The sequence below is a fragment of the Prionailurus viverrinus genome, chromosome B2 (genome assembly GCF_022837055.1).
Source record: "Prionailurus viverrinus isolate Anna chromosome B2, UM_Priviv_1.0, whole genome shotgun sequence".
Taxonomy (NCBI): Eukaryota; Metazoa; Chordata; class Mammalia; order Carnivora; family Felidae; genus Prionailurus; species Prionailurus viverrinus.
The window spans coordinates 122334068-122358825 of record NC_062565.1 but is presented as its reverse complement, the minus strand read 5'-3'; the positions used below and the strand labels follow the sequence as shown (position 1 = coordinate 122358825).

The following is a 24758-nucleotide window of genomic DNA, read 5'->3' as shown; positions in this document are numbered from 1 at the left end:
GCTGATATCTGAAAGTCAGAGTTAGGTATGTGATGCTATTATGCAGTGTAGACAATGCGTGATTGAAAGGAGGTTTTCAAAAATTAAGGTCTATGATTTTGATCAATGTTGGGTTCAGACAAAATTAGCAACTCTCAGAAAGCAAAAATTAAGTTTTTAGTATTTTTTTTAATTTTTATTAAAAATTTTTTTTTAATGTTTATTTTTGAGAGAGAGAGAGAGACAGAGCATGAGTGGGGAGGGGCAGAGAGAGAGGGAGACACAGAATCCAAAGCAGGCTCCAGGTTCTGAGCCATCAGCACAGAGCCTGACGCAGGACTTGAACCCACGAGCTGTGAGATCATGACCTGGCTGAAGTTGGATGCTTAACTGACTGAGCCACCCAGGCACCCCTTTAGTATTTTCTTAATTGTACAAATAAGCAAGTTTGGTATGTGGTTTGAAATATTTGTTCCAAAGAAGAGAATATGGCAGGGAAGATGGGGTGGTAGGCAGGGATGAGGTGTTAGGAAAGGTAGTGTTTGAAAACTGTGGCGAGTCAGCTCAGTGAAGGTTTTGGAGATAAAAAGGAGGATGATTGTAGAGGCCAGTGAGTAGTTAGTAAGGACGTCTGAGCAGGATTTGGAGTATGGTGTGTTTTATCCCTGTTTTGTTTTTAGCTATTACTACAGAATGTGGGTAAATGGCTGTAGGTGGTTGGTCAGCATCTTTTGTTTTTATTTTCACTTTAAAAAAAAAAAGACTTATTGGAAAGTGGCTGTGCTACAGCATTCTTCCATCATTTTCTGTTCTAGCTGCTCAGTTTATTTACTCGCGACGTGACAAACCTTCACTTGTTGAGCCTGTAGAAGAATATGATTACGAAGATCTGAAAGAGTCCTCCAATTCTTTTTTGAACCATCAGCTAAGTGGAATTGATCAAGGTATAGTAAAAAGTAGTTTATCCGTGCTTCGTGTTTGAAAATGATTGGTAATCGGTATACCAGAATTTTTCAGTTTTATTGTGATTGTTCATGATAGTGATGGTGGGAAGGAATGGTACAAATATATCTTGTCTCGTCAAGGGAAATTTACATTTTATTAAGTATATTTTATGAGGAATGTATGTTTAACTGTATGGCTGAAACATTGGTTGTGTGGCTATTTAACTGGAATTTTTGACTGAGATCTTTGTTTTATCTCTTCAGGAGAGAAACTTCAGTGATTTGTTTTCTTGTACCAATATTTATTATTTCATAAGCTCTAATAGGGAAAGAGATATAGTGTGGATAAAAATATAATCATTATAAATAATTTTTGCCAAGGAAAGAGGAGAGTTGTACATCCTAATAAGTTTCAAATTCCTTTTTTTAGTTTTCAAGATTGAGTGTTCTTCCATGGCACCATTTAAGTACAGCCTTTTAATTATTTTCTGTTCTAGCTCGTCTTTATTCATGCCTTGATCACATGAGAGAGGCACTTGGAGATGCCGTGCCAGATGACATATTGGTCGAAGCAGTTCTGAAGAACAAGTTTGATGTGCAGAAGGCCTTGTCACTGGTTCTGGAGCAAGATAAAATGCAGAATTTGAAGGTCAAGAGTGAGGGAGCAGCATCCACAGGGAAGACTGCAAAAGGTATGCTTTTCCTTGTTCTCCTTTAGTGGTTTTACAGCTAATGTTTTAAAAGAGGCACTGATTTGCTCAGGCTGTTAAGAAATATGGGCGGAACATTTTGCATGTTACAGTAATCCTGATTTTCATCAATTGATTTTCCACTTTGTGAATTTTTAAGCTGAGTGCTTTGTTTTCTTCCCTCTGTTACAGCTTGTTTTTTCATAATTTCCCTTTGTTTTGTAACTAGCAGGATATAGGGGAAATAAAATCAGACAAAAACAAGCCACTTGTTGCTTCTTGTCAGTAGCTTAGAGAGCTTTTTAATTATTGTTGTTTTTCTAACTCTAATGGGTCAGGAGGTGGAAATTAATAGCCAGACGATTAATTACAGAAATCCCTTTATTTTTATAGTATTTATAAATATGTTAGTTTTATTGAAATATCATAAGTATCATACTGTTTCATTTCAAAGCCAGATCTTTAATTTTAAATTTATAGAATTTGGGGTTAAGCTTGGAAATTTAATTGGCATAAGAAGGGAACTGAGGTGCCTCTGTAATAATTGGTATGGTATCTGTCAGTACGACCATGGTGATTTATTAACTGGGCTGGTATTTCCTGTAACCTGAGGACTAGATTTTTTACCACATCAAAGTCGTATGCAATCTGTTACTATGAAACAAGGATGGGTTTTATTATCTATTTAAATTAAAAAAAAATTTTTGATGTGGAGGCACTTGTAACTGACCCTATGAAAATGAATCTTTAATATTTCATCTTTATTAATAGTTTATCCCAGAGATGACAGGATGTTATTTGTTTGCTTGTTTTTAACACATTAAAAATATAGGAGAAGATAAACCTAGTTCTTTTCATTGGTCTTTTAATTGTTTTGAATTTGAGATAACCATGACGATAATTTAAGTACATTAAAACCTCACATTATAAAATTTGTGAAAAGTAGAATATTGACTAACTTGATATTTACATTTGTATATATTAGTGAACAAAGTATGAAGGTCACTGTAGATGGTTAAAGGAAGGTAAAATTCCTTTATTATTGTTTTTTTTAGAGTGTTCACTTATTAAATAATGATCAAATATTTGATCGCTTTATTCATGCTGTAATCAGAAGAAACATTTAGTAATTAAATGCCTCATTTCATGTTTCCTTTTGGTTGCTGTGACTGTCTTCTGCATATGTCAACCTATTCATCTGAAAATTAATGGCTTTTGTAAGGTAAGGAGTCTTATTATCTTCCTCTCAAGTTTCAGCTGATAATGTTCAAAGCTCTTGTCCTCAATCCGCAAACCATTTGGATTGTAGTAGCAAACCCTCTGATTTTTCTGGCCCACTAGCAAAATATGGATTATATCATAATTCCTCAGTTGTACCAAGTCACTATTTACTCCATAAAAAAAAGAAACCTGACAGACCTAAAAGTGAAAAGAAACTAGAATCATGTAAGTTAACAAAAGAGCTTTCGCTAGCTGACCTCATTGATGATGCGCCAAGAGATTCTTGTAAAAGTCAGCCGTCAGTCAGATTATCATCCACGGATGGTCTGGAAAGTCTGTTTTCAAAGAATCTAGGTGCTGATCTGTTTAGACCTCACGAATCGGAATGTGTTTCCAAAGATGATTCTGCATTCAAAGAAATACCAGATTTAAAGTCCTTAATGATAAAGAGCACAACGCCTAGTAACTCTTTATGTATTCAGAATAATTCACTTCCTGCTACCCATAACATTCCAGTACAAAACAACTTAGGAAATTTAAATAGTCCTTTGCTCTTAACTAGCTCATTGGAAAATATAGCTCATGATAATTTAAATACTAGTAAAATGACTGAAGTTGGAAGTGTTTCTTCAGTTGAACAGAGTGCCAAGAATTACATTTTAAAAGATGACAGTCCGCAGTTTGCCAGGTGTGAAAGTCCATCCCTAGCTGAACTGTTTCAGGAACACAAAGAAAATAATCCAAGCCAGTGCTTTACTTTATCTGATCTTTGTAACCAGTCATCTGCCAGTTTCACAGATCTCAGTTTGGGATCTTTTCCCTTGTCAAGGCTAGCAAATCGGTATCCATCTTCGACTGGAATATCAGAGTTAACAGGATCTCTGTCGTCTTTGGCATTTTGTAAAGCTTCTCCTACAAGAGACCTTGAGAATTTGTCACTTTCTGATTTGATTGCAGAGACAATTGATGTAGACAACTCTCAGTTTAAGAAGGATTCCTTTAAGCTCAGTGTATCTGAAATGAGTTCACCTGGAATAGATTCAAATATTGATCTTAGTGTCCTTATAAAAACCCCTGATTTTGTTCCAAAACATGTAGTAGACCAATCAGTTGCTCCAACATCAGGAACTAAAGTTTTAAATTCGAAGTTAGGGAAAAATTTCAATTCTGCTAAGGATAATAAGAGAACCAATAAAGGCTCTTTGACTAGGAACCCACCTTTTTCTCTCTCTTGGACCAAGGCTCTTGCTGCTAGACCTTCAGCTTTTGCTTCTACACTGTGTCTTCGTTACCCATTGAAAAGCTGCAAGCGACGCACCCTTGACCTCTATAAGACTTTTCTTTATAGTAGACAAGTTCAAGACATAAAGGACAAAGAAATAAGTCCTCTTATAGCAATAACACCATTTGACTTCAAATCAGCATCTCCTGATGACATTGTAAAAGCTAATCAGAAGAAAGCTTTCACTAGAGAATAGTAACAGGAGAACTTGATAACTGTTGTAGAGTTTTTGTTTTAATTTAAAATCTTTATAGGATTACTGTATATTATGGGATGAGAGTTGTGGTTTTATATTAAAATTGTCTTAAGTCAGTTGATAACTTTAGTTGATAATGTATTTTTGCACTGAAAAAAACTTTTTTTTACTATATTTTCTTTTAGTGATAACTGGCTTTATTTAAGTTGATAGCCTAAAGTGGGTGTATATGTTTACAAAATGCATATGGAAACTTGATATTGTGAAATCAAACCTCAGATATTTTTGTTTGAAGCACTCAACTTTATAAGTTTTTACAATGAGACCTTTTCTTTTGTAAAACATTTTTGTGCTTCATTCTTAAATGAAAATGCCACTTGGGATTATTCTAGTTTAGAGATAAAGATTTTTCTTCTGATATGTGGCATAGCATAGGTGAGACATAATTATATTTTAAAATATTAGTGATATCATTCCCATTCATTATTTTTCTGTAGGTGGATAAAATTTTTCTATTAGAAAATTTTAAAATTCCTGACTTTTAAGAATACTGTGGAGGTTGTTGAAATACATTTTTGATGATAATAAAATGAAAATCCTTTAAGGGACCATGTACATATTGAAGTTGGATTAGTACATAAATTATTTTTATACATTTTCGAAACCATTTGTCCTAAATGCACACTTTGAAATAAATATATAGAAAGTGTTTTCAAGTATGGTTGCATGCTGTTTGAATAGATAATTTTATCAGACCTCTTTAGCTTTTTCTTATGTAAGTAATAAAATGTGTTTTCCTCTGATACTGACAGTGTATGTGCTACCGTGACCAAGTTTCAGCAGTGTCAGACCAAATCCGAGCTCTTCTAGGCAGTAGAACAAGTATGTAATTCATCCCTGAAAGCAGTGGTCCTCAACTAGCAATCAGAATCGCTAGGGGAATTTTTTTCAGAACAGATGCCGTGGCTTCAATCCAGACATGGTCAGTTAGTCTCAGAGGGATGACATTTTGGGACTGTGTATTTTTAAACAAGTCCCCAGGTGATTTTGATGTGTTACTTTTACTTGAGAACTATTGCCTTGGGGGAAGAACTCAATAGAATGGAAAGAATTACTAATGCTAAGGATAGCACCTGACCAATGTGAATTTATATTTTATAGTTTCTCGTAATCAGAAATACCAAGGAAAATTGCTAATTAGGAATTATAGTCTTGCATAAGAGGATGCTGATACTGTTTCATTAGTATTTCTTGCAGAAAAAAATAGGATCTAAAATGTTAGTTCTTAATGAAAATAAAATAGCTGGCCTTTTCCTAGTAAAGACCTACTTTCTCTGGCAGCTACTTCAGAGTGCTTTTTATAATTTTTCTTTTTTGTATTTCTTGTTTCAGTTTATTTTCAGAATGACATTCCAATATTTTTAGCTGTGTATGATGTTTTTATATCCACTGTTTTGGTGGGAAATCTTAAGCTAGAATTATGTTTTCCTTATTCTTGACCAAACACTTTTTTTTGTGATGCCTTCAGGTTTTGTTTTTAATTGTGTATTTCAGTGTATATCATACTGATGCTTACGAGATGATATAAATTAGGTTATATTTTATGGTCAGTTTTAAAGTTTAAATTACCCCAACTGCTGATTTTGTTTTCCTAGTCTTACACCTTGACAAAACATTTTAGTACTTTTGCAAAATTACTGTATGACTCATCAACTAGATTATATATGGGCCCTCTCCAACTTAGAAGTGAATTGTATTCTATGAGTTTGGAACTGACAAAATTCCTGATAGATTAAGTGTTAATGCAAGTGTACCCACTTTGCACGCGAATCCACAAATATTTATGTAACTCATATTAAAGTTGAACAGTGGTACTATTATTTTACCATCTTTTAGAACAGATTTTCAAGTGGAAATGTAATACTTTTAAGCCATTAAAAGTAGATTTTGTAGTGAACTAGATTTCCCTTTGTTGGCTCATTAGGATTGTAACTACCATTTATAAGATTATTTCTTTAGGGACAATCCTATATTGCAGGATGATAGGAAAGGCAACAATTTTTAAATAGGTCTCCCTGCCATTGTCATGGCTCCTGGTCCATCAGGCAAGTACATGACATGTACTTGGCTTTGTTGAGTAAGGAATTGTCAGTCTCTGAGATTCAGAGCGGAGCCGAGAAGACCCTTTGCCCTTTCCACCCTTGGCCTTTGGCCCTTGATAAAGCGACCAGTGCCTGTTTATGGATACACCTCAGTGACGATGATTTGCTCGCACTAAATGCGTACTCTGCACCAACTGCCCGTTTTTGACTGCTGTTTGGTAGCTCAGGTATGCTAAGTGTTTTGATTTATTTTCCAATTCTAATACCAGTTTTGTAGTGCAAAGTCATTTTTATTTGCATTATGATCAAGTGCATTAAAAATTTCCTTTAGGAATAGATATAATGTTGTAATTATGTTCTAAATGATACAAAATACAAAAGATATTTAAAATTACTAGTTTTGGTCACGTTTTTTGTCCTTAAATGATCTACTGTTCATGGATGTTTTGTCCTTTTGCATTCTCAAGTCTTTGGTTGGCTCTTTTGGTTATGATTCTTCTTTCCATTAATTGGCAAGAACTAGGGTTTCACTTCCTTACAGAACACTTTGCTTAACTTTTCTTTTTTGTTTTACCTTTTTCCTATTTCCAGTTTAATAATCGGCATTCCAACCTCCTTCCCTCCTTTGGCTTTTAATTCTTCTTTCTTGAACTTTCCTTTCATCCTTTTGTCTTCTCATATAAGTAGTAATAAATAGCCCAAGTGTGTTATATTTTGTTTTTAGTGTTCGGTGGGAGGTCATACAACTGATTTTCACATCAGAGATAAAACCAGTATAGTGCTTTTCTTTGTATGTAAAGGGAAGCACTGTTAAGATAAACACAGTTAAGAGAAGATAATGGGTTCGTATGTGATTATTTACCTTTTAAATTGATCCTGGATTTATATGTGGACCACTACAAATAAACAAGTGCACAGTTATACATGGAGGAAGAACTGTGTATCAACAAGTTTTTTTGTCTTGTATTCCTACAAGTATGTATTTGCTTATAGAGTCAGATTTGTAGTAGCCTAAAAATTGTTTTCTATTACTTGTGTGAACAAAGAGAATGTTGACTAAACAGGGAAGGATTGATAGTAATTTCTTTACTAGTTTTCTTTTAAAATTATATAAGACTCAGTATATGCAATTATACATTGTATTTTTAATTTTTAGGGTGTAAAAGATGTCATTTTGAGTGTATATATACATTTTTGTAAAAGCGACGTTGAAATAAATTACAGTTCTGAGGTTCTCCAAAATTAAGTAAGAAAACAACACAGTTTGTCTATAGGGATTTTTAGATAAGCTTGAGCCTTCAGAATGGAATTTTAATAATTTATGCTGAAGGTACTCCTTTTATGTTCCTGTAAACAAATTAAAAAAAAAAGAACTACCTGTTTGTAAAGAATTTCCTCTTAAGATATTTGCCATTTCAAATTCTTGCTTTCCAAAAGGTAAAATTTCTTATGTATTTACTTTTGAGAACTTAACATAGAAATCCTATTAAAGTATAGGTTATAACGAATATGGATATTGTAATTCCAAGGATGGAAGTAGAAGGGGAAAGAATTGACAGAGTGCCCATTTCTGATGTTGACGTGCCTGGTTTATATTATATGACCGAAAGGAAAACATCACATCATTTTAGTTGCAAGAGATATCACAAGGTGAACAAAGCAATGATTGTTAACCTCAGATGGGAGGGGGGTTGTGGGTACTTAAACACATAATTATATTGATTGTAGTGTGGCAGTTACGTCTTTACACTCTCCAAAGCTGACATCTTTGCCCTCCTGATCTAAGCTGCTGCCTCCTCTGTTTCCTATTTTTCTTAGTAGTATCTCTGTCTTCCAGTTGCTTAACCCAGAAACCTAGCTAACATTGTCCTTGATTTCTCTCCCTCATTTACTTACAATTGATTACCGGTCCTATTTTTCCTGCTTTACAAATAAGTAAAAACATCTGTGTATATACAGTTGGTTGTCATTATTTGTGGTAGTTACATTGTATAAAATCACAAATTAGTGAACGCTGAGTGCAGTATGCCAACACTGACTTCTCAAATGCTGAAGCATTGCTCTTACAGGAAATACAGGGTTAGGTTCCTTTCATCTTCTGGTCACAACATTTTTGTCAGTCAGTATGTAACCTTACTTTATGTATCTATTAAAAGACATTTGTTTAAAATGTATTATTTACATATCATTAATTCATTAACATTGAACTCACAGCCAGTGGCTCTATAACTCAGGCCTGTACAAAGCTTATCCAACACATGGCTTTTATTTACAAGGCACATCACAGCTGCCTTGTACTTAGGAACGCTAGGCAGTGCTTTAGCACTACTCATGGGGACCATTTTAAACAGCAAAGTAGCCAACTAAAATCACAGTGTGAAAAATGTGACACGAAATAGATCATAAAAAGGATACTTGTTTATGGTGTAAGAGCCAAAACAAGAAGGCAGGGTATCTATCACCTTTTGACCCAGCAGGGAATGTGCATGTTGGGTGACTCAGATTTTTTGCTTCTCTGCATTTGTCTGGGAGTGATTGCAAAAGTGCCATAAATAGTGATTTGGGGGTTACCAATAAACTTTAGTGAATAGGTGAATTTCTAAATATGGAAACCGTCAATAACGAGGAGGCATTGTACATTTTTTGACCCCACTGTTCTCCATCGTTATTGTCAGTTTACCTCTTAAAAGGCCATTAGTTTTGAGCAAAATTACTGAAAAATGAACTGGTTTCTTTACCTCTCATTTTATTTTGCCCAGATTAATCTATAACCAGATTAACTTTTCTAAAATGAAGCTCTAATATTCTGCCCTCTGTGTAAACCTTTTAAATTATTTTATAAGACTTTTTCTGAATTTGTTTCTGTTTTGTGTGCCCTCTCTCCCTTCCCTCCCCCCCCCCCCCCGCCCCAGAACAAACCTACCTGAGTTTCCTCTGCTTCTGTATAGTGCTTTGCCCCTACCACCACCCCCATTTCTCCTGGCTGATCATCCTTCATGTTGTAGTTTATATATCACTTCACTCCCAGTCCGGGGAGGGGAACCTTCGTAGGCACCCTAGTTCATTGCATTCCTTTTATTACCTCTCCATGTAAAATTATACCCCTCTGTACATATAGTCCCTTTCCCTTGTAGTCCTGTTGAATTGTCCCTCACAGCACTTAAATCATCTGACATTGTGTGTGCATACACAGTTATTTTTATTACCTGTCTCCCTACTGCTCCCCATGGCCCCCACGCAGCTTCTATGGGGGCAGGTATTTTATGTGTTCACTGATGTCTCTTCAGCTTAGAGTATGTCTGGCACATAAATGTAGACAAGGGTTTAAAGTAGAAAGGGAGTCTCACTCCCACAGTCTTGTTCCCTACAGGAAGATGTAAATAAATCTGTAAACAAATCGTTTCTTTTGTATTATTCTTCTAGAAACTTTACTTGCATATCACTATGTGAACCTGCATGTATATATTTAGACAAATGGGAAGATGCTGTAACACTTCTATGTCTGTACCAGTTGTCAAAGCCTTTTGCAGACTTTACTGTTTATACAGAGATCAATCTCATTCTTTTCAGAAGCTGTGTAGGATTTCTTAATGTGGTTGTACATTAAATAGCCCTTGTTGATAAACATTTTAAGTGTTTTCAGTTGCTATCACTAATGACCCGAAAATGAACACCCTACATTTTTAGAAGTTGAATTTCTGGGCCAGAAAATATATACTTTAAATTTTTGATAGATGCTGCCTAATTATCTTTAACAGAGATTGTACTAATTTCCTTTCTCACAGGTTTCTGAGTATTTCTGTGCAGATTCTCACAGATACGGTTATTACTCTTTCTGGTATTACACCAACCTGATCATTAGAAAATATTTTTTTCATTTATTTATATGTTTTTAATAGAGTGAGGCTAACTGCTTTATTGTATATTTAAATCTATTTGTATTTCTTTTTCTTGGAACTGTCTACTTTTAATCTTTACCCATTTTTCTGCTCGTTGTCTTTCATAATGACTTTTTGTGTGTGTGTATATACAATGTATGTATTGTATATATATGTGTACATGTACTTAAAAGTAAAAAAAACATTAGTCCTTTGTTGGATGCCTGGAAAATACTGTTTTCCGATTACCAGCTTGTTGTTTTTATAAGACAGAATTTTGATTTTCGTGTATTGAAATGCATCAGTCTTTTCTCTTAAAGGTTTTTGTTTGAAAGTTCTGTTCCAGCAAAAGATAATTTTTTAAAAAATCATTCGTTTTTTCTAATACATTTGACAGATTTTCTTTTCTGTTCTTTTTCTTTTCTAATACCTTTTACTCTTTGATCTAGCTGCCATTACAGAGGAAGCTAAGAATGCAGTTTATTCACCAGCATCTTTTGTCTTTCCAGCAGTTGGATTTGTCGCAGTACCTTTTGTTTAATTACATGTCCCTTTTCTCTTTTAACCTGATTTGAACCTGCTGTCTTTGACATACACTAAATTCTTTCCTATCTCTCTATATTTTGGGACTCTGTGCTCTTCCATTTCTTTGTCTTGTTTTATGTTAGTTAGTTACCGTGGTAATTCTTACACAATTTTGATTTGGTTTTAATGTTTCTTCTTTCCTTTTTCATAGTTTTCCTGAGTTATCTCTCTTGGTTTTTTTTTTTCCACATGAGCTTTAGAAACAAGCTGGTCAAATTATCTGGGGGAAAAATCCAGTTCTAATTTTTATTGAGATATTTAATGTTTTCAAAAATGTTTGGAGAAAATATATTGTCTTTATCAAAGGCAAAAGGCTTTAGACATTACATTATTAAACATGAAACATTATAATTTTAATAGATTTTCTAGTAGACTTATAATATGGAACAATCCTAGTTGATCATGATAGTTTATTCTTTTAATATGATGGATTTTATTTGCTAATATTCTGTTGATGGTTATTCCATCTATTCGCAAATTTAATTTACACTTGTGTATATGTGTGTGTTCTTTCAGGTTTTGATTTCTCTTTGTGATGCTTTTTTTTTTTTAATTTTTTAAATGTTTATTTTTGAGAGAGACCAAGGATGAGCAGGGGAGGGCAGAGAGAGGGGAAACAGGATCCAAAGTGGGTTCGGCAGAGCCTGATGTTGGCTCAAACTCAAAAGTGGAGATCATGACTTGAGCCTAAGTCAGTCGCTTAACCAACTGAGCCACCCAGGCGTCCCTCTTTGTGATGCTTTTATAGAGAAGAGTTTTTCTTTACCCTTAAGTAATTTAAAGAGCATTGAAATTATTTGTGTCATCAAAGGATTTATCTTTTTCAATAGAGAAATGTTCTAGAGTCAGTTTGAATGTTTTATTTTTCTTAGAAAACCATCCATTTCATTCAGGTGTATTTGTTTAGCATTATAGCAAACATTGTCATTATTTTTTTAGATTCTTTTATATTTAGTTAAATCTCCATTCTTATTTATTTATTTTTTTTTAGTTTTATTTAAGTAATCTCTATGCCCTACATGGGACTGGAACTTATGACCCCAAGATCAAGAGTTGATGCTCTTCCGACTGAACCAGCCAGGTGCCCCAATATCCATTTTTATTTTTTTATTAAAAAAATTTTTTTTAATATTTATTTTTGAGAGCGAGAGAGAGAGCACTAGTGGGGGAAGGGTAGAGAGGGAAACAGAGGATCTGAAACGGGCTCCACTTGGACAGCGGTGAGCCCAGTATAGGCCTCGAACTCACGAACTGTGAGATCAGGACCTGAGCCAAAGTCAGAGGCTCAACTGGTTGAGTCACCCAGGTGCCCCTCCATTTTTATTTTGTTTTCTCCCCTCTACTTTCTTCTTCCCCTCTGCCAGCTTTGTTTTCTCTTGATTTTATTAATTTTAATTTGTTTCATTCTCCAAAGATTGGCTCTTGGATTAATAATTAGTTCTACTGGTATATTTTTTCATTAGTTTGTGAGTAATCTGTTTATTATCTAATCTGTTTTCCATTTTTTTCTCTGCCTTTCTGAGTGGAACATTTAATTTAACTTAAATGCATTTTCAATTCTTTATTATAGAAGTTAATTTTAATTTATGAGATTGCAAACACAGAAAAATTAAGAAAATAATATAACAGATACTCATGGACCCACCATTTAGTTGCAGATCTGTCTCTCTGTTGTGAGAAATAAATTGTTAGATTGGAGTCCTAGCTCAACCTTTTCCTTATTTCTCCCCACTGCTTTGTAGTTGATACGCATTGTTTACATTCTGTCTTATTTACCTAAGTCTCTGTAGTTCTATTTTTCCTGTGGATACTATATTTGCTCATGAGTTCTTTTAGAATCATTGTTATTTTCTGGGTTCCTTTAGAGTTACTGTTATTTTCTGGATAATTCACAATTTTTATTTTGATTTCCTTTTTAAGCCAAGAATCTGAAAGTCTTAAAATTTCCAGGTTATTGTGGGAGTTTCGTTATTTTTGTTAAGATTACTGATTTCACTGTACTGTTAGAGAATGTGGTCTGTGCCCTTAGAAGTTTACTGAGGTTTTTTTTTTTTTTTTTTTTGAGGCCCAGTGTAGTTTTAGAATGGTTTCATAGGCACTTGCCAAGAATATGAATTCTGTCTGAGGAATACAAAATATGATACATTTCTGTCAGTTACTTTTTAAATTGTTAGAGGGTTCAGTGGGCTGACTTAAAATCCGTTTCCTTAATTGTAGGCTGAGAGAGAGGTAAGTTAAAATATAATACCCTTCCATTTTATTTCATCTTATTACTTACAGATTTTACCTTATGCCTTTTGATATGTAAAGATACATGATCTTTCTGTGGATTTGAAGTTTTCATTAATGTAAAGTTCCTTTCTGATTTGTTTTATGCTTTTTGACTTAAATTCAATTTGTTTAATGTCATGATTGCTTTCCCTAAGTTGGACTTGTTCATCCTTTTACTTTCAATGTTTTGAGTCACTTTGGTTATTTGTGCCTCCTGTAGATACAATTGCGTTTGTCAGAGTCAAAGGATAGGCTAGGTATAATACCTTCTGTGATACATGGTCTGTATTTTGACTTGGTGTGTACTGTTTGGTAACTTGGAGATTTGTACTATCTTTGTAACATAGTAACATACTTTAATTTGCCAGCACTAAGAAATACGTTGATCTCTCATTATGGAAGATGAAGAAATTAATTTATACTTCATCCCCTCCCTATTTCTCATAATTTTTGTTGATATTTTAAGTTCTTAGTTAAAATATTTACCTTTATAACTTTTATGTTTACATTTCTATTAACTGAACTATTAACTTTAAACAGTTAATTTAATGAGTCCTGGATTTAAAAGTCGAGCTCGTCAAAGTTACACTTTCTTATACTTGCCCCCTCTCTCTTTTTGTCCTGTATTTTTAGTTGTATTATTTATTGCCAAGATATATAGCATTTTTATTTTATTCTGTACTCAAAGCTTCCTTACTTTCAAAACAACCATAGTTCATTTTAAAATAGCATTTTCATGATTAGGCTTCTATTTGTCTCATTTGACTGTGACATCTGGTTTGACCGCTCACCATCCCCTCCTTGCAAAATATACATGTGTGAAATATCTCCCAAGTTGTTGAATATTTGAAAGGGATTCTGTGGGCCTATATTTGCATGACCAGTTGACAGATCATGGTTTTAGGTCCCTCTTGCTTTTGTGGAGGGCTTTGCAGATACTGGTGTGCTGCTCTCTATTATTGTATGTTGCTAGCTAGTCTGATTATGCTGCTTTTAATGTGGCTTTTATTTCTCTAGTGTTACTCCCCGGCCCGCATTTCTCTGGAGTTCTGCTGGCTTACTTTCCAACTTTTTCTCCTGGTGTTTTTATCATTTTCTCTTTTGTCCTTAGTTCTCTTTCTACCCTCCCCCCACCCGCCCCGTGTATGTGTTTTGGGAGAAAAATAGGGTAGAAAGTGTATAATTTTTCCTTAGAGCATTTGATCCTATTAAACACCCTCTTTTCAGCTGTAAAACTAGACTGATTTGAGAGGCTTGTCAGTAAGGCAGACTGTAGCAAAGGTTTAAATGCTTAGGTATAATGATTCCACTATCCATATCAGCCTGACTTGATCATGACATAACACTGAACAGTGTAGAGAGAAATTTCTTCTATTTCTCATTTAGAGAATTTTTCAGTGTTTTTGTACTTTTGGAATTTTGGACTGAGAACTTAATACCTATGTGAAAATTAGCCTTTTATTATGGCATAATTAACTAGAACTCTGATGTCTAAAATAATGCATTAAATGTCAATGTGTCTCCTTAATTTAGATAACATTTTAGTTCATTTTGTTAGCATATGCAAATTGGAAAATCAATAGCAAATACAAATAATCTTTGAACAGGTTATTGTGTACTTTTGTTATGCATTCATGAGCGGACTGCTAAAAGAACATATATTTAGGGCGTAAAATCCTGGGACAATCTTGTAGTTTTCTGATGGTGTTTTCCTTGCCACTTAAACCTACCAAAGGAGAAGATACTCCCCAAACTGAGTAACACAGACTCTTTCTTTTAAACAAAAACATCCAGAAATTGAAATACATGTAGTATTGTTTGAAAGGAAAGTTCTTGGCAGAAAAAGTCTTACTATTTATGTTTATAATTGTATAGTCAACCTAACTTGGAAGAAAGTAATTTCCCACACAATGAATATTATTGTGTGAGGTGAGGTTTAATTCTTGATTGCTTTGGAGGCTTTTTCTAACATTGGGTTTATTTTGATTCTTGAAAAATAGTTGACCTAAAAAAAAGTATTAAGAAAAATAGTTGGTCTGCAAATCTGGAAAAGGAATCTTATGTAATCTAAATTTAACATTTTTTATAGTTCTTGAAATTGATACTGCTATCACCTTACAAGTAAAGTAGCCAATAATTATTTAATCAGATCATTAAAAGAACTTATTGTTTAGGGGGACCTGGGTGGCTCAGTCAGTTAAGTGTCCGACTCTGGCTCAGGTCATGATCTCACAGCGCATGGGTTCAAGCTCCACATCAGACTCTGTGCTGACAACCCAGAACCTGGAACTTGCTTCAGATTCTGTGTCTTCCTCTCTTTCTTCCCCTTACCCACTTGTGCTCTGTGTTTCTCTCTCAAAAATAAACATTGGGGAAAAAAAAAAAAAGAACTGATTGTTTAAAAGTTTTGGAGACTTTGGAGAAATATATTTAATAGTATACTTTACAGTTGAGCTATTTTTGATAAGGTTTGTCTTAATATTGGCTTGCTCATACTGTTTAGAAATCTATTCATTTTCCTTTCCCTTTGAATTTCATCTTGTTTTCCCTTCATTTAGAAAATAAACTCTAATTGTACATAGTGAGGATATAGTTATTTTCTGTATCTTATTATTTTCTTAATAAGTCAATTAAGCAATCTTCATATATATAGTATATCTGTATTCTATTTGAATGTCTGAAATATTTTAAGTATGCACATAATGATTTTCATATTCTTGAGTCTTAATGGTAGGTTGTTCATTAGAGAAGGTGTAGGGAATTGAAAAAAAGATAAAATTGTAAGAGTTGTAAATGCTTGCAACAAGATCATTTCTATTTCTTTATTGTGTTTTGTTTGTCTCTTAAACATCACCCAACGAAATGGAAAAGCAAATGACATGAGAGTTTTAGAAGGAGATGCCACCCTTCTTTCTTCTCAGGTAGAGCATGTTGTGAGATTTTAACATGTCCTGGAAGTAAATCCCAGTATTAATTTGAAAAGTCTGTATTACAGTGAAAAATTGTTAATATGAGGACACTTCTAAACACTTCTAAACATGAGCTTTTAGTAAAGTGCTTAAAATATATTTCATTTTACTTTAATCCTTTTTTGTAAGGAGTTTAAAGTCGGCATATTTAATATTTTTGATGTCCCCGGTAGAATACCTTTCTCTTTGAAAAATTTTTTTCACTAATTTATCACTGAGTAATTTTATTCAAGCAACTAGAAGTATTTTATACTTGTACAGAAAACTTCAGAGTTCATTGACTTTCTGCTTTAAAATTATGTGGGCTTTTGAAAGGAAGTGGTTTATTTCACTGAAAAAACTCATCTGGTTCAGAACGTTCTCAGATGGGTCTTAAGATTCTCTTTGTATGTACACCTACACTGGAAAAACTTAAACACTAATTGCTTAATTTAAAAATAATTTGCTTTAACCTCTCAAAACAGCTTATCTTTTTCTTGCTAGAGCCAGTACCATATAAGAAGTGCATGAATGCTAAATACAGAGTTTTCTTTTAGGCTTAATTACTTTTTTTTTTTAACCATAGAAATTATAATCTGATTATAGCTATATACTTTCATGTTTCATTCCAAGGCAATTATAAGTTCTTTTGGTATATTTTGAGTGCTTTGTGTACATACTAAGCATTGTTAAGTAGTTCAACAAGGAATAGAGTGGAAGCAAACGACAGCATTCATTTTAGTTATTTCATACTCACTTTTTATCAGAAAAACATGTGGTAGCCATTGGAGACCTAGATTGAGGTCACAGACTTTCCTGTAGAGCTTTATAGTAGCCCCTGAGGGCTACAAATGATTTACTGGAAACACCATATGTAGCCAGGTGCTTTTCCCTCTGAACATGTTACCTGTTTCTTTTTCTTGGCTGTATGTAGTGTTCTGTCTGGGAGCTGCTACCTCTCAAGAAACGATAGGGAATAGAATATATTGAAATGTAAACTGTGTTTCAGGCTTTGTATGTATTGTATTTAGTCGTTCGGAGAATCTGTGAGTTAGGTGGAAGAAGCTGAGGCTTATATTAAATAAATAAATTGACTTCTTTCACATGGGTGTTAAGAGGTAAATTGCAACTCAAATGGAGTTTTTTGAACTCCAGTGCCCTTTTCATTGTTACATAGTACTTGCAGCAAACTTTTATATTGTAAAATTTAACCTTGTTTGGTATTTGTTGATAAATATCTTAAGGATAAAATTAAATCCCTTGCCAGGGAAACCAGTTTTATCATTAGTGAGGTATTCAAAAATTACTTTCAAGCATTTTTTTTTTGATAGTATTAATTTGGCAAGAGACTTGGCCTTCATGTATAGAGAATTGGTATCAATTTCCAAGTCCTTGCAAATAAGCAATCCTAAGAAATGAAGTCCTTTTCTAGTTTATTTAATTTAGAACTACTTTGTGGTCTTCCGTTTCTTGAGCAACAGTTCAGTTTGGTTTTAAGTCTTGAAAAATTTAAGTTTTTTTTTTAATAGTTGATAACTTGGTACCATTTTAAGGCAAAAGCTTAAATAAATAATAGTGTTTATTGAGTAAAACTAGAAAATTCAAATGAGCCAATGGAAGAAAAAACATGTACCTTAATCCTATTATTCAGAATTTAGAACTATAGCATTTTGATGCATTTAAGCAATAATAGTAGACAATATTAATGAACACTTATATGCCAGATATTGTACTAAACATTGTCTTTAATCTCTGTTATCTCCTTTAATATTCAATAATCATAAAGAGGAGGGATTATTTTTATCCTAGTTTTACAGTTGAAGTATCTGAAGCTCAAAAATGGCTAAACTTCTTGTCCTAGGCCACAAAACTAGTACATGGTGAAACCAGCATACAGAATAAGATGCCTCTAATACCAATGTCCTTCTTCTTATACATTGTGTACCTATTTCTATATATATGGAATATTAGTTTTTTTTTTATGGGACCACACATCACTTTTTAAATCTGTTGTAATTTTGTCATCTACTACGTACTTTAAAAGTTTCTTAAAAATTTGTTTAATTTTATTCGTAATTGTGGTAAAATACATATAACATGAAGTTGACCATATTGACCACTGTTTAAAAAATTTTTTTTTTCAACATTTATTTATTTTTGGGACAGAGAGAGACAGAGCATGAACGGGGGAGGGGCAGAGAGAGAGGGAGACACAGAATTGGAAACAGGCTCCAGGCTCCGAGCCATCAGCCCAGAGCCTGACGCGGGGCTCGAAGTCACGGACCGCGAGATCGTGACCTGGCTGAAGTCGGACGCTTAACCGACTGCGCCACCCAGGCGCCCCTTGACCACTGTTTTATATGCACTCCCATGTTTATTCACAATAACCAAGATATGGAACCATTATTCACACTAACGAAGATACGGAAGCAACTGTATTAACCATTTTTTAAGTGTATAGTTCAGTAATGTTAAGTATATTCACAGTGTTTTGCAGCCGATCTCCAGAACTTTTTTATCTTGCAAAACTGAAACTCTATACTCATAACACCTCTCCATTTTCCCCTGCCTCTGCCCTAACAGCTGTCCATAGACCTTTATTGTATGCCAACAATTATTAACATAATATTGTTATTTAATCAGACACTTTGCAAACTTAAGTTTTTTAGTTGATTATTCCAGAAAATGCTACAGTAAATATTTTGTACATTTGTGTGTTTTTTCAATTATTTGATAAAAGATATTTGTAGAGTAGTATTGGGTAGAGTAGCTGGTTAAAAAGGTATGGGCATTTTTAATGCAATTTTAAAGCAATTGGATGGATTGTGCTAATTTACTCTTACATTTAATTGTTATTCATAATAGCATTTGTAACATTTTATAAAGGATAATTATATTTCAGTGATGGATTTTATATTTGTATTGAAGTTTTCATTCATTAATAGAGTGGATAAGCATCAAAGGTGGTGACTTTTTAATGTCATTTTTGGGTTGCTTGTTGAGGTGACAGTCACCTACGTATTCCTGAAAATTGTATCTGTGCTGCACTGTGTGTGCTGTTACAGAGGTTGGTATGGTCTAAAATACCACTTACTCATGAGAAAATGGTACCTAACTTAGAAGTTTCTATAAAGAAGTAAAATAACGTATGTGATGCTGTTGGCACAGTGTCTGGCACGTAGAAAGTGCTCAACAAGTGATAACTGAACTTAGTTCAAAGAAATAAAGTGCTCTTTTACTACCAACTAAGGAACAGGTGCAGTTAAAACATGATTATATTAAAGTGTAATGCATTAGGGTGCTTATTAAATGATTCCTGACTTTCTGAGGCCTTTTTTAGTCATTCATGATGTTTTCTTGTAAGCCCCACGTGGCTCTTCTCCCCACTTAGCCATTTTTAGATTCGATTCTTCCATATATTTATTTATTTTCACATAATATATAAAAATAGACACTCATACAGGGGTTTTTCATTAATGTTTTATTAAAAAATACTATAATTTCATATTCTTATAATCCGTTGTCAACTAGAATATTTTCAAGTTATTCAACTTTTGGTGATTATATAATATTCCATGATAATGTTATACTACAATTTATTAAAAATTTACCATATTAAAGGACATACATTTTATTTCCAATTTTTGCTTTTATGAACAGCACTGCTTGTAGAACATCTATGTATATATATCCTTACAATCTAGGGCTTTTGATTTATGAGATTGATTTCCTATAATGGGATTACTGTGTTGAAAGGCGTATTGTTTGCTTTAAATAGATACGGCCAGTGCTTTATGAAAGTTATGGTTCATCCCTTCCCCAGCAGTAGGTATTATTACTTTTCTTGATTTTGGACAGTCTGGCAAGTGAGAAACTAATGTGTCATTGCTACTTTAACTTGCATTTTTTGTGATCATTAATGAAATCGAGTATGTTCATATATTCATTTGTTATTTGAACTTGTTCTGTGGATTGCTAATTGTATCCTTTGCCCATTTTTAATTAGGCTGTCTTTTCCTTATTAATTTGAAGTCTTTATATTATTGATACCAATTAAAAGTGGTTATTGAAGTATAGTGGACATACAGTGTATTAGCTTCAAGTGTCCAGTATAATGACCGACAATTCTATACGTTACTCAGTACTCACCGTGATAAGTGTCATCAGCATCTGTCACCATGTGATGTTAGTAACTTTATTCCCTGTATTGTGCTTTTCATCTCTATGACTTGTTTATAACTGGAAGTTTGCACCTCTTCATCCTCTTCACCTGTTTCACTTATCCACCACCCACCTTCCCTATGGCAGCCTTTGTATTTAAGAGTCTTTTTTTGTTTGTTCATTTGTTTTTTAGATTCCACACGTAAGTGAAAACATGTCTTTTCTCCTACTTCGTTCACTTAGCGTAACATTCTCTAGGTCTATCCATATTGTTGCAAATAGCAAGATTTCATTCTTTTATTATGGTTGAGTATTATTCTGTTGTGTGTGTGTATATTTGTGTGTATGTCACATCTTCTTTATCCATTCATCTGTTGATGGATACTTGGGTTGTTTCCATGTCTTGGCTGTTGTAAATAACGGCGCAGTAAGCATCATTTTGCATAAATCTTTTCAAGTTGATGTTTTTGTTTTCTTTGAGTAAATACCTGGTAGTGGAATTACTGTCTCATGTGGTATTTCTATTTTTAATTTTTTGAGGAGCCTCCATACTGTTTTCCACAGTGGTTGCACCAGTTTCCATTCCCAAATACTCTGCACAAGGGTTCCCTTTTCTCCACATCCTCACCAACTCGTTATATCTTGTCTTTTTGATATTAGCCCTTTTGACAGGTGTGAAGTGATGCCTCATTGTGGTTTTGATTTGCATTTCCCTGATGATCAGTGATGTTGAGCATCTTTACATGTGTCTGTTGGCAATTTGCATGTATTCTTTGGGAAAATGTCAATCAGGTCCTCTGTGTTTCTAATCAGATTTTTTTTTTTTTTTTGGTGTTATGGGTTCTTCATATATTTTGGACATTAACTCCTTATCGGATATATAGTTTGTAAATACCTTCTCCCACTCAGTAGATTGCTTTTTGTTGATGGTTTCCTTCACTATTACTTTGGTGTAGTCCCAATAGTTTGTTTTTGTTTACCTTGTCTGAGGAGTCATATCTATAAATATGTTGCTAAGGCCAGTGTTTAAGAGAGAATTTTTTTAGTTCTACACATTGTAAATAGTTTGCCTAGTCTTTTTCTTTATGATCTCTTTTTCTATAGAAAAATTTAAAAACTTTCACTCTATCTGTCTTTAATTTACTGGGTTCGAGTCTTGGAGTAAAAAACAAAACAAAACAACTCAACCTCTAGGTTATACATATTCTAAATTTTCTTTTGAGAGAATTATATGAATTTTTTATGTTTGACTTTTTTAATGTCTGGCTTTTTTAATGTCTGACTTTTAATTCTTCTAAAATTTACTTTAGTGTGTAAAGAAGGGTAAAACTTTACTTTCTTAAAAAATTTCAACGCATGGGCTTGTATGTATCATATCAGTATGTATCAGTAGTGTGTGGGATCAGAGGGGTGGTAGCTCTCAAATTAGATCAGTGTTTTGCAAACTAGCTCTGTCATTTGTTACCTGCATGGCCTTGCTAAAGTGACTGGATTTGAGACTTCTTTTCGTCTTTAAAATGGCCATAATGCTATCTACTTCAAAGTGTATTCTGATTTACTTAACCCAGCTTTTATGCTATAGTAGTCTCTTAAAACCGTGTTGGTTTCCCTTATTTTCTTCCTTTTACTGATTGCTTTAAAGTTCATTACATTTGTTATTAGGGAGTTATTTCTGGATATGGATAGTGTTCAATATTACCAGGTCTTTTTAAATCATTTAGGAATGACTCTTGGTCCCACATGTGAATTCAAGATGATATGTGCAGATAGTATATGACATTTTGTATGTCCTTTTAAAACTTAATTTTATTTATTTATTTTTTAGGATTATTCAACGCAGTAGCCTCTTCCTGTCTTTAAGGCCATGTTCTTGAAGATCCCAAAGATAGAATTAAGGAAGGAAATTGGGGACTAGATGGAAATATGGATTAGGTTGACCTATGTAGGCCTGTGTCTGTGTGCATATGTGTGTATTTTGCAGTCACTAAAATAAAAGTGTAAATGACAGCTAGATAATGAGAATCTTAATGAAACTTAATGCCTTTTGAATTATTAATACAGTTTAATTTTTATTTATCTCTTTTAAAGTTGGAACTCCTTCTTGAAGTTTTCAACAAGGTTCTTGTAAACTTTTTTTCTTACTTCAGCTCATGTGCATGCTGTGAGCCTTTTCCTCTATGCCTTTTCTCTATCCAAATGTTTAGCATTTCTCTGATTTTATGATTAGAAGTAGATTCTCACTGCTAGTGCCCACAGTAATTTGGAGAAGAGCACAGTTACTTGTGTAGATTGCTTGGATTTATATTCCAGTTGAACCACCTGTTAGCTGTGTGCCTTTAGCAAATTACTCAACATTGTGTGTCACAAATTCCTTATTCACAAAATTAAGATAATAATAGTTCTTATTTTTTAGGGTACCTATAATGTTAAATGAATATTTTAACGAATATGTTAAGCCATTATGGCATTTCATGGCACATAGTAGGAACTCATTAAATTTAGGTTATCCTGCGTTGTTGAGGAGGTGTTTCTCAAATACGCATTCATGCCTAAACAAGACATGAAGTATTAACAAAATTTGTTAGGATGTGTCCAAGGGTGGATAATCCCAAGGGTAGGAATATAGACGAGATTTCTTCAGGGAGGGTTTAGAATAAATGAAACAGAAATCTAGGGAAGAATGGTAAGGGACACCAATGTAGTTTTTGAAGGGTTTGATATATATAATTTTATTCTATAAAGTAAGAAGGTTTTGTTCCATTTCTGGTCTAACGAAATTTTTATCCCAGCAATATTAACAAAATGTAAATGGATTTTTCTTAAGGAACATTATTAGTAATGTTAGTAATTAGTAATTGTTCCTTAACTCTTGAAATAGCAAGAATGTTTAATTGCTATAGAATAAGTTATAATACCATAATTTAAATTCATTACATACATTAGATTATAAATTTTGTGGCTACTGCTTGAAGGTATGTAATGTAATATACAGGTTGAAATCTGTTCATCTGAAGTTTTTCAATTTTTAAAGATTTCTGGCTCAGTAATGTTTATAAAAATTGAAATCTGATTCCAATGAAAACTTTTTTCTTCTGTGTCATAGCAAGTGGTGGTGCATGGTGGATTTGATGAGGCAAATTATGCTATATAAAGGATGTTTTAAAGTGAAAAAATAATTCATACTGAATAAATCACAGTCAGTGCAGCTGTAATATTGAAGGAAGTGGTTTATTCTCTGTAACCTAGCTGATGTACTTTTTGAATGTACATCTGGTAACTAGAATTTAAAGATGTAGTCAGATTCACTGAAATGGTTTCATATTTGAAGTAGTTGTTTTTCATTGAAAATTTAACACTGGTTTCTGTGAAATTATGAAAGTCTTATTTTTGTGTGTGAATACCTATATGTACTGGGCACATTTTGAAACATTTTTACGAACAGTGATGATTGATGGCAAAAAGTATACTTACCTGGAACTCCCCTCTACCCCCCCTTTCTTTCTAAATAACCTTAAACGTTTCTTAAACTTAAGGTGTTTTGATCCAAATTACTTTAAATTGTAAATTTTTCTTACATTAAGAGTCTGTTGTAAATTTAGTTTGAAGGTTTTTATTTTAACCTTATAAATATTTTCTCCTTTTCTTTAAAATCACCTATTAACCTATTATCTTCAGTATCAAAGTAGTAATATTCTTGATGTAGAAGGGGAAAATCATTAATGATTATCTTACCCAAAGACAACAGTTTTGTTTTTTGCCATATTTTTTTCAACTTTTTTCCTATGCATATTTATTCTTTATCTCAAGATTTTTTAATACAATTATTATACATACAATTTTGTATCCTATATTTTTCTTCTTTATATTTTATACTTGTCTGTACACACAGTTTTAAATGTAGAATCAATTTTTACACCCCAGTTTGTTTCAGAGAATACTTTAAAAACCTAGATTAAAGATGGTGAAAAGCATTTTAATTTAAAACAAAACTAGTGTTCTATATTAGTGTTTTTACATCTTTATAGGTATTATTCAAATTTGAAATTACTTAATGCCATTAAGTAAACAAACCCATATTTTTGAACATCCCCCTTGTAATATTTCTCATGTTTAGTTATGAATTTTATATAGGCAAAACCAAGTACACCTTAGTTATTTTTAATTGGATTTAGGAGTATTATTTCCTGCGTAACAGTTTTCACTAACTAGTACCCTATTTGATGTGGATGATAGTATTAACATGTTAAAAAATATTGTGTAGTTGATGTTATTTGGAAATTAATGGTATATATGTGGGGAAGAGATTCTCACTGAATAGGCTAACTGGTTATTTTTAAAAATAGGATTATGAGGGCAGGAACCTTAAAAGGTCATCTGAACTAATTTCCTGACTTGAGGCAGATCTTCAAACATCTTTTTAGTTATGAACCTGAAACCAGTCAACAAGGAGGTAGGTTATAATTTGCAAGGGATGTTAATCTGGGTGGTCAAATTGTTTAACT

At 33.3% G+C, this 24758-nt stretch overlaps 1 protein-coding gene across 5 annotated transcripts in view; it reads left to right on the top strand.

Moving 5' to 3' along the window:
* Positions 1-24758, top strand: part of HBS1L (HBS1 like translational GTPase) — an 87668-nt gene that overhangs the window by 13286 nt on the left and 49624 nt on the right. The window contains exons 3-5 of one of the 5 annotated variants that reach the window (XM_047858301.1): positions 795-923; positions 1421-1615; positions 2840-6639. In XM_047858301.1, coding sequence (XP_047714257.1) covers positions 795-923; positions 1421-1615; positions 2840-4311 — 1796 coding nt within the window. In that variant the 3' untranslated portion in view covers positions 4312-6639. The other 4 variants (XM_047858300.1, XM_047858302.1, XM_047858303.1 and 1 more) reach the window with 4 other exon arrangements.